General features: G+C 39.0%; 1 protein-coding gene across 1 annotated transcript in view; it reads left to right on the top strand.

Moving 5' to 3' along the window:
* The first annotated feature begins 360 nt into the window (after positions 1-360).
* LOC136877482 (condensin complex subunit 2) overlaps positions 361-15,961 on the top strand; it is a 204,642-nt gene continuing 189,041 nt past the window's right edge. The window contains exons 1-3 of the mRNA XM_067151574.2: positions 361-473; positions 665-824; positions 6,107-6,262. Of these exons, the coding sequence (XP_067007675.1) occupies positions 675-824; positions 6,107-6,262 (306 nt within the window). The 5' untranslated portion in view covers positions 361-473; positions 665-674. The remainder of the gene's footprint in view (positions 474-664; positions 825-6,106; positions 6,263-15,961) is intronic.

Raw genomic sequence — 15,961 nt, 5'->3', positions numbered from 1 at the left:
CGCTATATTGTTTAAATAAATAAAATACCTGCCTTCAGGTCTGATATAGGCCTATTGGTAGTTGGTCTTGATCTAGATATTGCTCAGTCTCCAGTCTCTAGTCTCCACAACGCTTATCCAATCACTCATCTTGGTCTCACATTCGTCAGATTTAAAGAATCTATTCAATATTATTTCCCGAAGGAAGTTTACTAAAACACGTTACCAATAACTAAACCATCAAACCTGGTTGATTCTGGCAATCCTATTTTAGATTAATCGAAGTATCTCCATAATCATGTAATACATTTTTATTTATTTGTCATGGAATTGTAGTCTGCATATGATATTCCATGACGTATAATAGATTCCCGCGTAAATCTCAATGTTGTTGTTTATGTTTTGAAAAGTGTAACTTTAATTTTACCTCTACAACGTTTTTATAAGTGACATTTGAGCATTTTGTTGAAGTTTTGTGCGTGTGTATATTGACTGTGAGTACAACACGAGAATTTTTCTGCCACAGTTTTCAGTTTCAAACAGGGATAATGTATTTGATGTGCTGTGCAGTTATCTGGCAAATTTTCTTTCTCGTAGCCCTGAGTGATATTGCATTGGTTTGGAATCATCGGTAAATATCCTGGCAAAATGTGATTTTCAAGTCATGTGTATTTTTGTTTCACAGTTTCACCAGCATGGTACGTCGGAGAAAGGTGGAAGAAGACCTAAACTTGGAATCAGGAGTGTCGGCTGCTAAAGAAATTCTGTTATCTTCACCCTTACGGAGGAAGTCCTTAAAGAATTTATCCTCCCGTTTCGAAAAGTCGTCGGAAGTTCTTCCAGAGGTATCTTTGTTGATAATACAGTATAGACTACTCTATGTTTGGAATAATGTGAGAAGTAACGTTGCGATTCTTCCCAGTTTTGTAGGAACTGTCCTTATATAAAGCACTACTGTGGGTTGTTTTGTATATTCAGGGTTATTCGCGGGCCGATGACCTAGATGTTAGACCCCTTTAAACAAGCATCATCGCCATCTTTAAGGTTATTCACCTAAGATGTTGCACAGAAATAACTTCTAATTCAATGCGGTTATTGATATTGTTTCTAAATTCTTAAATGGTTATAAGGGGCGTGTAAAATATTGTGCTGTGTTTTCTAATAGCATTATAATAATAGAGATCACTTGAAGAAAAGTTCAAACTGTAAGGAATGAGGCATGTATTTGCGAGGAGAGATCCTTCTTTCATGTGTGTTGAGGACCCAACAACCTGACCCTAGAAGTATTCCAAAAATTCACTCTGATCATAACAAATATAAGACCGAGTGTGAGGACTCTGCCATTACAGGTGGTAGTTTGTGGTTCTGCTACTGCAAGCGATTATAGTAGTTCCGGCAAGCCCGGTATAGAAAACTTTGAGAGATCTTACTGTGCGAGATATTTCAGTGAGTAAGTTGAATTTCCTTAGCTTTCAGTTCCTAAACTGAGTTCGTTGTGTGTTGTGTACTTCAAGCATGTATCTTACGTGGCTTGATTAATTTAATAGTTCAGCCTACTGTTTTGTGCCTGGCTGTAAGTCAGGCTATGGTGGAGTAGTTGATGATATATGATTTTTTTCACCACCGAAGGATAGAAATCAATTTGAAAAATGGACCAGAGCTATTCCACGGAAGGATACTGAGTTAATGTGTAATAGCAGACTTTGGCAAGTTTATTTCTCTGATTTGATAGTAAAATCAGATAATTTTGTAGTGAATGGTGAAAAAGTGGATATCTCTCGTGTGAGATGGAAATTACGTCCGGGAGCAGTGCCTCACATTTTTCCTAAAGTGCTGCCAAATCTTCTCGCAAGCTTTCGAAAGTCCAAAGTAACCAACAAATTAAGTTGGTAAGTAGAGTATTACCTTTAAATAGTTCATGGGTGTTTGTTTTAATATGCTGGGAGTTACGTGTTATTTATCGGTATATGTAAACTCCAGTAACCTGTGCTTTCCGCAACATGTGATGAAGGACGTAGATCTTATTTCCATGTTTGATTTTTTCCATTGTATCCTGCCGTGGTATTTTAATTGTAATCTCTCATTGTTTTTTAAAAGACAGTGCATATACTTATGAGTTACAGAGTAATACGTTTCCTCTGGCATTATTCCTAAGGCCAGCTGATCGGTACTGTGGAGCTTGCCCACTCGAATGCTGCCTGGCGGGGCGCGCATGAACTCGAGGAGTCCTCACACTTGTTCTTATATTCTTCATGCTCTGATACTATGGCAATCTGTGATGTGTGGCCAATTCCTGTGTTGCTATTGGCTGCAGGACAATACCTATTCTCTGCGATAGAACTCATGTCTCGCCCACCGCTAACACATTCCATGAAAATAATTAAATTTGAAGTTCGAGAGTGACGCGTCGTGTTGTGTGACAGTTGTAGTTACACTCTACGCAAGGTAAAGTAATTAACCATTTAAGTCATTGTGGAATGTGTAAGAGAGATCTGCAACTGAAAGTCAGCAGAACTCGATTAATATTTACTTGCCAAACCCCCTTTGCTTGCCCCCAGCCCAATGATCTTGTCACTGTTCAGATCCAACCAATACAGCCCAATGGTCTTGTTACTAGCCGGACTTATCCAATCCAGACCAGTTACATTTCTTTAACCAACACTATTATTTTATTTCCTTTAAAAACATTAACCTCCCTTTCCCATCTTTAGTTTACCTGTCATAAAAACATTGCAGATCAAGGGATGCATCACATTGTATTTATCAGCCACGTTTGCCATACTGTCACTAAAGTTACATCTTCCAGGATATTGGGGCCTTTCTTCAGGTCGCTTCTGAACCAGCTGTGGTCGAAGTAAGTTCTGAAGTCTTTGCTTCATTCCCCGGGGGATACAGTCTGGGTTGAGATGATACTGTAAATATTCGTTGCACGGTTCAGTTGAAAGCATTTTCAGAAATGTACGTCTACTCATATCACAGTTTGTTTGCAGAATAATGAAGCTGTTAATTCCCATCTACATTTAGAAGTGTGTAGAACAGCGCTAGAGGCCATCAGCGACTTATGCGTGAAACAGAATATTCAAATGGAAATTCTAAGTTCCCATGAAGGGAATTAGATTTTTTTTTTCCACCAATAGAGCATATCAAAAAAAAATCTAATTCCCTTCATGGGAACTTAGAATTTCCATTTGGAATTGCTAGGCGGGCATTAATTCCATTGTGGAGTTTTGTCTCCCGTATGCAGTTATCAGACTGTGCTTCATAAATAAGCTTCTGATAAGTTCACCTGCATACACCCCAGCGTCAGTGGGTAGGGTCTGACACATCCCACTCTGAAGAGTCTAGTGTCAGACCTAAGACGAAACGCTGGTTAATAGAGCAAACGCCGGAAAAGCCATCCATCTAATTTTTTATCTGATACAGAATATTCACTTTTTAGCTTGTCAACCACGTCCACTTCTCTCTTTATGAGATTATAAAACGTGAGCATTTCTGCTTTTTCGAGCAACACCAGTTTCTTTGTCAATCTTATCACTGTTGTGCATAGTAGACAACACCGAAACCACGCTGTTCTTCCTGAGCGCATATGATACCAGAGTTGCTATGATTCCAAAACCAAACAAACTGCTTTGTACAAAGAGGCTAGGAATTTCCTTTTTTTTTTTTTTTTTAATCCACAGTTACGTTTTGACCAGATCCAGAAATTGAATGAATAAGCCTTTCAACCGCATCATTGCCACTATTGCTCACTCTATAGGGAACTTTTTGTTGTTTCCCGGTATATATTTTCATATTTTACGTGTTGAATGTTCTGGAGTCTGTTAGGGCGAATATTTTCAGTCCATGTTTTGCAGGTTTATTAGCAATGTATTATCGGAAGGGACGTTTACCACGGAATATATCCAACATTTCATCATTCGTTACATATTCACTCGAATAGTTTGTTTTGCAATGGTCAACGAAATCCTTGAGTATTTCCCTGATAGCTGCGAGTCTATCAACACACTGTCTTTCTCTTCTATCAGTAATACAGTCAAACCATAAAGCTCGGAGTAAAAACTGAAATATATTTATGCCCATAGTGGTGCGGAAAATCTCAATGCCACTTCCATCTTGTGCCCATAAATCTCTCAAGTTCTGATGGGATGACTTCAGTACCCCAGCTAAATATAATAAACCAATCACAGCTTTGACTTCAGTGATATTTCTGCTTGAAGCATACGTAGTCTACTGTAGTTTCCCTGTTGTTTTTCTATCCAAACATTTGTATAATGTACAATTTTATCCAGAATACTGTCAGGAAAAAATAAATTCCATGCTTCTACAGGAGATGCAACATCTCGAGCTATACCTTTCGGGCCAGGGATGTGTGTTACGATGTTGTGTCTCCTCATTCGGCCCCAATAAGCGCTGCAGTGTATGTTGCATTTAGATAGCATGTCTCTTCCAGTATACTGAGGTGGTCAAGGAGGGTGTTCATGTGTCTGACACAGTTATCCTTAGTTCTATCTTCTTCTTTAGTATCAGCCGAAACTTCCATGTCCGTGTCATGTTCACTCTCTTCTGTGTCATTGTTGGCATTGTCTTCCTCTCTCATCTTTGTTGTCCATTTCAGGGTACAACCATATGTAATATAAGAGTGCAAAAGTCACTGGAAGTTTAAAGCGCACAACTCAGCTGATTGTCACAATGGAGCACAACACTACACGCACATGGTTGAAAGCACTGCACAGTAACTAAAATATTCCCAAAGCCAGCAGACAGCGAACTGAAGGTTAAGTGTTGTAGTAGACTGGAAGGGAGATTCCTGAACTAAGATAAGGTGGAAGGCGAAACTGATGAGATAACTACTCACTGGACTGAAACGAAAAGAACAAATCTGCGGTCGAAAAGCTGCAGCGCGTGTACTGGAGGGTTAAGATATTCCACAGTGATTCTCAGTGAATGCTGTCAAACACTTTCTTAACGCTCTGGTGGTCGCGCGGATCACAATTGTGATCCATACTTTCTTTGTGATATAAGGCTATTCTGTGCTACTTATTCAACTAATATGATTATGCATTGTGAAAAGAACTATATTTTCTGTACAGTATAATATAATTATGGATGCATTTAGAAGAAATACTTGAATAATTACCGGCCATTGTGATTTGTCTCATGTACTCCTTCCATAATGTTATTGAGGTACCTCACTGTCTGGTTCATTCAGCCATCGATTTATATTCTCATAGTCATCCATTTTGTACTTAGATAGCAATAATTAATATAAACTCATATAATGGTGTAGATATATGCACATGAAATGAGATTAGACACCGTAATAAAACAAACAAATTCAAAAGAAGCCACGCTAGTGGTCGCACGGATCACGGTTGTGATTCACAAGAATAAATTGCTTTATAACGCAACAACCATCAGTCAAGGTTAGCAGACTATTGCGTTATCATTGAGGGGATGGGGCGCGAGGAAGGTACACAGATGCTCAAGGTCAGCAGTCATACCAAAAAACAGGAGCAAAAAAAACTAAAGGGCTGAATCACTATTGTGATCCGCGCTACCTCTGGAGTGTTAAAAACAATGAAGTTAATACATAATCCATGCATTATTCGATTACATTATACAGAATGAATATTTGTTCAGAGCAGGACCTTCCACGGCAAAAGCCCACCTGTTCTTCTTATAGCTGTTGATCTGGTGTAAAAGAACAAGATGAGGCACCTAAAAAAAGCATGATTCCTCTTCAGTTTTCATGTTCAGTTAGATTTCGCTTTTTTGGTGATTTAATGATGATGCCACATCTCAAAACTTCTGGAACTTACATTTAGGCATGGCCTCCATATTTTAAGAGTTCATCTGATATTTCATCCAAACCAGATGCTTTATTTTGTTTAACAAAAATCAAATCACTAAATTGTCCGTGGACACTTTTAATACGTGTAGCATTATTGCATATTGCTTGTAAATTAAGTATCTGCTTTGTCCCCTAAAATTATTTTAAATCTATCTTTTTTTGAAATTCATCTCCTAGCCAATATTAAAAATGTAATAAAATTGTGCTTGTTAGGTTCTATTATTGATTAGGCTACTGTTTGAGGTTTCTTCAAGTGTCATATTGTTTTTATTTCAGAATGATGATGAAGCTGAACGTCGAGAACGTCGTCGCCAGAGCGAGTCATTTGGAACTCTTAGAGATAAGAGGGTATCTCTGGGTGGGATTGCAGATTTTACTGCTGCAGAACTGGTCGCTCACTACGCCAACTGCATTAAGCTCTCTACTGAAAATGTAAGTGAAAATGCATTATAAAAATATGACAACATTGTTCTGGAAAATTACATAGATTTTAATAATTGAAGCATAACATTGTAGATATGTGTATGTTACCTTTTGCTTTTTTTTTCAAAAAATGACAATAACATTGATTGTTTTCCACAGTGTGGAGTTTACGCGGTATGGGGTAATATTCCATAAATCTGACATGGTATTTAGGCGCACACAACCACTCGTCATACGCTGATGAATACTTATAGAAAAGGAAACATGTTTTTAAGTTAATAATTTTACACATATAATTATTTTCTGAAAGTAATTATGCTTGAAATATAAAACCTGTATGAACACAGAATTCTTTTCACTCATTAGGTTCTTTTTAGGTGTAAGTAGAAAGTATGGTGCTCCTCCTTCAGGTGCTTTAGCATATCTTCCAGATCACTCTTTTCCTCCATACTTGACATTTAAGGAACCAAGTCAAAAAATTTCTCGCCATTTATCACATTTCTTGGTGACACAACTGGATAATATTGGATTGGAATGAGTATGTTGTAGGATTTCCTGGCGTATTTGCCATTTAGGCCTACTTTACTTTTCCTTTTACTCCATCCTGGCGACAGCTTTATATTACATTCACCCCTCTTGTCTGGTTGCATGTCCATTTTATTTATAAGAAATTTAATGAACTTGAATAAGTCTCTGCTGGAATCACAGTATAACTTCTTGTCTGGAATAATCTTGAACAACTGTTTTCAGTTTGTAACATTGCTGTCGTACTCATGCAAGAGGCAAATGTTTTCAAAGTAAATTTTGCTTTAGAATTTCTGAACACTGAGGCCATCTGTTGCAATATACTCAAACAAAGTGTGAATATCAATCAAGGCCACATCATATACCTTTGTTTTGTAAATAACTCCATTCACAAAAATGTGCCAGAGACATTTGTTCCTGCATACACTTCAGTTGCCCATTAAAATTTGTATTGAACTTGTAAGTTGTATATTTCACAGTAGTAGTAGTAGTAGTAGTAGCAGTATATTAGGCCGGCCCCGTGGTGTAGGTTTAGCGCGCGTGCCTCTTACCCGGAGGCCCCGGTTCGATTCCCGGCCAGGTCAGGGATTTTTACCTGGACCTGAGGGCTGGTTCGAGGTCCACTCAGCCTATGTGATTAGAATTGAGGAGCTATCTGACGGTGAGATAGCGGCCCCGGTCTAGAAAGCCAAGAATAACGGCCGAGAGGAATCGTCGTGCTGACCACACAACACCTCGTAATCTGCAGACCTTCGGGCTGAGCAGCGGTCACTTGGTAGGCCAAGGCCCTTCAAGGGCTGTGGTGCCATGGGGTTTGGTTTGGTTTTTTATTAGTATATTTTAGAGCTTCCTTAGTGTATATTCCATTCTTTGAAATGAACACTACTACTGGAGGAAGAATTGCTGTTGCTGTCATTGCTCGCATGTCTTTACATATAGTGAGTTCCGCGTAACTGTAGTCCCTAAAGGTGGAACTTAACTATTTCTTCCCTATTAATATTGAAGGTAGTACTTTATAGTAGTTTCGTAACTGGTGGGTTGCATTGTGCATTGGTAACCATACAATGTAGGGACCCTGCTTGTTGATACATCGTCTTTCAATTATCTTTCATCTTGGAAGTTGGTATTATGTGGTAATAACTTTTTGTGACTTGTGAGTTTATTACGTAATGCCAACAGTTACACTGTCGTATTGTGAAAATCACTACTGGTACATTTGTAAGTAATGAATGTTTTCTTTTTCTGTAGGATTGTAAATCTATTTATAAAATACCAGATATACCAGCGGAATGTGCGAATGATGTATTTAATGACGTTGGTGTGAGATGACGAACACAGCAGTTTCTTAAAATCTGTCTTATTTCGTCCAGTTCGTGTGTAGAATTTAATTACTCTGTCTAAGAAGCAAGAAAAATCTGCAAGAACTGCTCCGAAAAGGAAAGCGACTTCATATGCTCTACAAAGCACGCAATAAAAGGCTATCATCATACACATCTACAAGGAACCGAAAAAGGAAGATCTAGTAGAAGGTGTGAACTGCAGTGAAATGGCAATCATAACAAGAGTTTCAAGATTAGTGAAGGTAAGAATTTATTTTAATCTTGTTTCTGTGAGAAGTTGCTGACAAAATGAGAATCAGATGAAATGGAAGGAAATTTCAACTTTTGTGATTAAACATAGTAGCACATCAAAGTCATGATTTCATTTTTGTACTGTTTGTGGGCTTATGCCTTTTTTGCATTCTTATTTATTTATGGCATATGTGTTTGTAACACCATATTTGCTTGTATATATTATTACAGCATGCATTCACTTCAGTCAGGAGAGTGATAACATATTCCAGAAAAGGGCTGAAGTAATTACATCAGGCAAGCATGAACATCACGTGACTGGCATCCGCAGTTTTTCTAAGGAAGTGATAGCAAGGTTTATTTATTATAAATTACATACAGGTAAGATAACTTCACAAGGAATCTATTGCAACATTATTTACATTTATTTGCTTGGATGAATCTTCGATTTTTATGAAGGGTGAGTATACCCATATGTGACACTTGATATAAAAATCGTAGAATACTTTATTATTTTCATGATATGTCTGTGTATTCAAATGTGCTACCACATACTCCTGGAATAAACCACATAAATCTGGAGGTGATGGTGGGAGTGATTTGTTGACCTATTTCTGAGGATGGAAGATTTGTACGTGGTATGTTTTTACTTCATTTTTCTGGTTATTCTTAGCTGAAATCATCTGGCATGTTATAGGACAAGGAATTACAACTTACCATTTTGTTAGATTCTATCAGTGGTTCTCGACTCTCTCCACTGTTAAGAGGTCTCTTGATCATTCCAAAGACTCACAGGTACCCGATTGTAAGCCAACCTGTATCTTACCTTTTTCTTGATTTAAAAATTGCCCCTCGGCTTAGAATCAGTACTGTTAAGTTGGCCGGTAAAGTAGACGACACCTTTCTTGATGCAATAAGAAAAAGTTCTGTAAAATAACGCCAGAAGCTGCCATAAATTTTTCATAATCATGTAGATAGAGGCCTGTTTTCATCAGTAGTTGTAAACAAGATGTTAGTTGACACTATTCAGTATCAGGTGGCTTGTATATGGATTTGATTTCCAGAGTTAGAACTTCAAGATCTTTTTAATCAGTGAATGCTGTTGATATAACCTGTATATCCGATTGGACAAATATAACACTTTGATATTTGTGATGGAGTCTTTCAATAGCCAGTCGCAGTCCATTTATTCTCATTCTATGCATTTCTTAACTTCCATGAGTCTCCTGTATGCACACTGCATCATACTTGGTTTTTCTGCACAGATCTTGTAGCAGTTCCTGAGATATGGATAACTGTGGTCCTAAAAATGACCATGATGATGTGGCCCTTATGAAAGGATTAGCCGTCGATTTTGCCGTTGCCCAGGGAATGCCCGATTGCATCATAACTCTTTATGTGGGTTGCAATCTTCGGGGAGGCATCTTTCTTGTTCCCTCTGTGGCCGACGTTTTGCACAGAGGATGATCTGCAAGCCACTCCGGATGCATTGGACATGCAAACTGCTGTGTAATATTATCTCGCATGTTGTGTTTTGTGTACTTCAATCTGACTTGTACATTAACTGTAAATTGGTATGTTTTTGATTCCAAAATAATAATTATTATTATTATTGTTAACACCATGTTAAAAATTTGACAATGTGCTTATATACTTGGGTTTTTTCAAACTTTTCCTGAGAAATGTTAACTAATGTGTTAATTCTCTTGAAAGTTACAAACATTGTGAATCTAGAAGGCAGTGGTAGAACTACGTGGTTTCTGATATCCAGTGTGATTCGTTTGACTTTGAATACAGCTGTAAAACATTGCACGTGAAATCAGCATAAACAGGCTGTGTCAACATTTGAATTACGATCACCAGTTGAGAATGGGAAAACTGTCTTTTGCAGACCTCTATCATCCTTTCTATGCTGTTCAGGATCCCTTTGTAATTTGTCCCCACTTCAAACCATGCTCCGTTATGGGTGTTATTAAAAATTATACTGTCATTTACAGAACTTGGCCAGAACTATTCCTCAATTTGAAGGTTAGGATCATTAATCATTTGAACATTCATAGAAAAAAAAATCCCTTCCTATTGCAACATATTTCAGCTCTATTGCTTCCAAGTGATTGGATTCCTACAAGTGTACTCTCTGTTGCACCTGAAACACCTGCAAAACGGCATATTTTATAGGAGTCATGGAATCTGTCGATTTTTTTCTACTGAAGGAAATACTACATACTGTAATCTGCTATGGATGCTATCACTGCAGAAACTCTGCTAACTATTCTACTAATTGAAGCTTTTGAAATTCTAGCATTTAAAAAGTGTTCGGTCTCGAATGCGCTTCACAGCACAGAAGACAATGAAGACAATAACAAAGAAATGTGAAAATGAATCTGAAGAATCTGATGATGGCAATGACTGATTAAACAATTAAATGGAAGAAAATTTATTCCTTATGCTTTGTAAATGTTCATTTCCGATTTTGTGGAAATTGGCTTACAATCGGTGTTTGCTTATTGAATAAGTAAGATTATTCACTTTAGGCCAGATATTAACTTAAGAGAAGTATTTCACTTAAAAATTTCTCCAGTGTATTTCATATAATATTACAGTTGAACCTGACTTATACGTATATCAACGGGAAGAGGAAAAATTACTTGTAACTCAGAATTACTTAGAAATCAGACTTACGCATTACATCACATTACATCTTTTATTATAATTTACCGAGCTCGATAGCTGCAGTCGCTTAAGTGCGGCCAGTATCCAGTATTCGGGAGATAGTAGGTTCGAACCCCACTGTCGGCAGCCCTGAAAATGGTTTTCCGTGGTTTCCCATTTTCACACCAGGCAAATGCTGGGGCTGTACCTTAATTAAGGCCACGGCCGCTTCCTTCCCTCTCCTAGCCCTTTCCTGTCTCATCGTCGCCGTAAGACCTATCTGTGTCGGTGCGACGTAAAACAACTAGAAAAAAAAATTATTATAATTTGGGTCCACCTTATTCAGTACATAAAAATTGTTGCGTAGATTTAATTACAAGATATATTTCAATCCGTACTGGTTTCGATGCCCCTCTGCGTCATCATCAGCTGATAGAAGTTTGTAGAAAAATTGACAATCATCACATATTTACTGAAAAACCTATGGAATAGACGTACATGTGTAAATCCTTGCAAATAATAAATACATTAAGACAAAAAATATTATTTTGAACTTGGTCCAGCCTTAAAGAAATCAGATAGTTTGGCTTGTTTCACTTTTATTGCATTAAGAGTATAAACTTCCTTTTCAAACTTAGTAATGGATTCAAAGCAACTACAACTACAACTTTTCGCATTGATGTAACGCCTACATACATCGATTGCACTTAACACTTCACTCAGTTCAGATGTTCCAAGATTTAAGTCGTTATCTCCATTTCCAATGTCACTATCGCTTGTAGCACAAAAGTATCCAATTCTATACCATCCGGATTCTTTGATTTTCCTATCACTTGTGGAGGAAGTTTGTCAGATCCATCTGCGTTGGTGGCGAGATGTACTGTTACACGAATCTTACTTTTCTTCCCTCCATGGCATTAGTCACCTTTTCCTGCTAATGTTTTACAGTGGAACCTCGATTATCCGTTCCCGGAAAATACGTTTTCCCGGAATATGCGTTCAAATTACGTGGTCCCGCGAGCATCGTAATTAAATCACGTTGTAAAAGTCCCGCATTATCCGTTCCTCGAAGAAACGATTTCCCGGATCAACCGTCCATAAATTCCAGTCCCATCAATGCTAAATCCTCGATCAATCGTTTTTTAATAAACTGTATCTCACGAAAGGACGACTATGGCATATTTATGGATCTTGGCGTTAATGCCCTGTCACTGCGATAATTAAAGCAAGTACTGTACCGGTACTGGAAAAGCAATCGGCGGTGAACTTGCATAAGGTACCACCTTAGCATCGCATTCGGGCGGTATTGTTTAGAGAATCTCGGAAAATCATAAAGCAGAAATTGGCCACAACAATAATTGCAAGGAGACACGGCGCCTTTCGACAGCTCTGCATGAAGACGGAACGAGTTTCGTTGAATGTTCGCAATTATAAAACGTCCATATTATGTCCAGGGTTAGATGTTTATATTTTTACATTTTTTCGTTCGTACTGCCGAAGAGGTTTTCGGCACTTTGCTCAGGGCACTGCAGAGTAACTGGGCTTTCAGGCAGGAATCGAAACTGCTCCTTCTTAAAACAAATTCAGTATTTTTGATATTATCGTACATGATTATGTTATACCAATATAAATGGTCCGTTATTGGACATTATAAATTTTCCAGCTAGCTCATTCTTGGTTGCCAGCGTTTCGCCCTCGTGTGCTAGGGTGGGCTCATCAGTTGGTACCTAGCACACCTACCAATACGCTGGCTAGTGCATACCGTGGAGGCCACTGCGTAGGCTAACTGGAGCCACCGGCAGTGCCAATGCACTAAGAGACTTTGTCTCATCACTAAAAATTGATGCCTGCTTGGCCATCAGATGATATAGATGTTGATTCCCATAGGGAATCTGAAATATTTGTCCTGAATGAGCAAATTTATAATACCAATATAAATGGTCCGTTATTGGACATTATAAATTTTCCAGCTAGCTCATTCTTGGTTGCCAGCGTTTCGCCCTCGTGTGCTAGGGTGGGCTCATCAGTTGGTACCTAGCACACCTACCAATACGCTGGCTAGTGCATACCGTGGAGGCCACTGCGTAGGCTAACTGGAGCCACCGGCAGTGCCAATGCACTAAGAGACTTTGTCTCATCACTAAAAATTGATGCCTGCTTGGCCATCAGATGATATAGATGTTGATTCCCATAGGGAATCTGAAATATTTGTCCTGAATGAGCAAATTCAGCACACGAGGGCGAAACGCTGGCAACCAAGAATGAGCTAGCTGGAAAATTTATAATGTCCAATAACGGACCATTTATATTGGTATTATAAATTTGCTCATTCAGGACAAATATTTCAGATTCCCTATGGGAATCAACATCTATATCATCTGATGGCCAAGCAGGCATCAATTTTTAGTGATGAGACAAAGTCTCTTAGTGCATTGGCACTGCCGGTGGCTCCAGTTAGCCTACGCAGTGGCCTCCACGGTATGCACTAGCCAGCGTATTGGTAGGTGTGCTAGGTACCAACTGATGAGCCCACCCTAGCACACGAGGGCGAAACGCTGGCAACCAAGAATGAGCTAGCTGGAAAATTTATAATGTCCAATAACGGACCATTTATATTGGTATTATAAATTTGCTCATTCAGGACAAATATTTCAGATTCCCTATGGGAATCAACATCTATATCATCTGATGGCCAAGCAGGCATCAATTTTTAGTGTTGAGACAAAGTCTCTTAGTGCATTGGCACTGCCGGTGGCTCCAGTTAGCCTACGCAGTGGCCTCCACGGTATGCACTAGCCAGCGTATTGGTAGGTGTGCTAGGTACCAACTGATGAGCCCACCCTAGCACACGAGGGCGAAACGCTGGCAACCAAGAATGAGCTAGCTGGAAAATTTATAATGTCCAATAACGGACCATTTATATTGGTATTATAAATTTGCTCATTCAGGACAAATATTTCAGATTCCCTATGGGAATCAACATCTATATCATCTGATGGCCAAGCAGGCATCAATTTTTAGTGATGAGACAAAGTCTCTTAGTGCATTGGCACTGCCGGTGGCTCCAGTTAGCCTACGCAGTGGCCTCCACGGTATGCACTAGCCAGCGTATTGGTAGGTGTGCTAGGTACCAACTGATGAGCCCACCCTAGCACACGAGGGCGAAACGCTGGCAACCAAGAATGAGCTAGCTGGAAAATTTATAATGTCCAATAACGGACCATTTATATTGGTATTATAAATTTGCTCATTCAGGACAAATATTTCAGATTCCCTATGGGAATCAACATCTATATCATGATTATGTTAGCGAGACCAAAACAGATGTTGCACCTTACATTAAAAAAAAAGAAAAAGAAAGAAAGCCATGGGAGGTTTTGGGATTGCCTATTACTGTAAGACTGAAAATTTTACGTTTTCGTGTTAAAATACCAAAAACCGCAGTCGTTTTATTTGCGAACGTTACATTTTAAGTGGTTGGTATCATTTCAAACTCGTACCGACATGTGCAGCGAGCGCGCTTTACAGATGACCTCAAGGTCACGAATAACCGTAATTTCTGAAGTTTTGATATTTCTTTTATCTTTCCAATTTGATTGGATATGTGACGCGCAGAAATGAATATAATGCATTCGAGAACTTTTAAGAATCGAAACTTACATTTGAAACCATGTTTTCGAGTTCAACATAACCTTTAAAAGTCGATGTAGGCCTAATTTGCGCGGTACGAGATTTTCAGAAACTGACTACGAACAGTATACCGGGGACCAAATTACAATGAAAGATTAAGAAATGAACGGATTTCGCATTCATTTTGGGTGCTTTTGTATCTAATGTGCTTTATATTAGATGAGAGAATTAAAAACTACTTGTGGGCGATTGTCGTTTGGCTTGGCGTTACTAGATTTTTCGAAGAGTTTGGCTAGGCTAATCAAAGTTGCTGAACTGAAAGAAGTTTTTACGGGAAACTGACGAAGATTCCCCTGTAAAACTGAATATAAAGTCTCGAGAGTTTGAACTCGCGTACCGGTAATTAATGCGGTTTTGCGGTCTAACATGCCCGCCTCTCATCCAGAGGGCCCGGGTTCGATTGCGACCAGGTCACGCAATTTTACCTGGATATAAGTCTGGTTCCAGGTCCACTCAACCTACGTGATTAACTTTAATTGTGGAGCTATCTAATGGTGAGATGGCGACCCCGATGTACAGAGCCAGGAATATCGGCCGAGAGGATTCGTCACACTGACCATGTGCACCTCGTAATCTGCAGGCTTTCGGGCTGAGCAGCGGTCGCTTGGCAGGCAAAGTCCCACTGTGGCTGTAGTTTGGTTTGGTTTAGGAGTTTTTGTAAGATTATAATTATACATATTTCATTTTTGTGATGTTTAGCCAAATTGTTGATGGTTTTCATTCATTCCCGGATGTTCCGTTTTCCCGTGTTGAACGTTTTATTTTCATGGTCCCTCGAAAAACGGAGAATCGAGGTTTCACTGTATTAGGAAAGAGATTGTAGAATAGGCCAGTCTCATCACAATTGTAGATGTTTGGAGGCTGATAATCACTTACGATACCCGGCAGAACCTGTTCTTTCCAGTGTTGCACCGCGATGTCGTCCATAGCTTTTGAGTCACCACAAATTGTTCTCCCTGTGAGTCCATGACGATCTTTAAATCCTTCCAACCATCCTGATGGAGCCTTGAAATCAGCAGTGATACTCATCATTTTAGCTAAATCTATCGCCTTTGCCTTCGGCATGTCTCCACTAATTGGTAGAGCTGCAGCCCGCTTTTGCTGGAACCATGTGAAAAGTGCTTTCTCCAAATCTACGTACCGTCCTTGCTGATGGCTGCGCTTTGCTGATTTTGAACCCGGTTTTAAGAACTCATCCAAAAATAGCGTTTCTTTTACTGATGACTGTACATAGCATGGTATAAGCAATCCCTAAGTCTGAAGGAATTTC

The sequence above is a fragment of the Anabrus simplex genome, chromosome 1 (assembly GCF_040414725.1).
Source record: "Anabrus simplex isolate iqAnaSimp1 chromosome 1, ASM4041472v1, whole genome shotgun sequence".
Lineage (NCBI taxonomy): Eukaryota > Metazoa > Arthropoda > Insecta > Orthoptera > Tettigoniidae > Anabrus > Anabrus simplex.
This window is presented reverse-complemented; position numbering and strand designations above follow the sequence as displayed.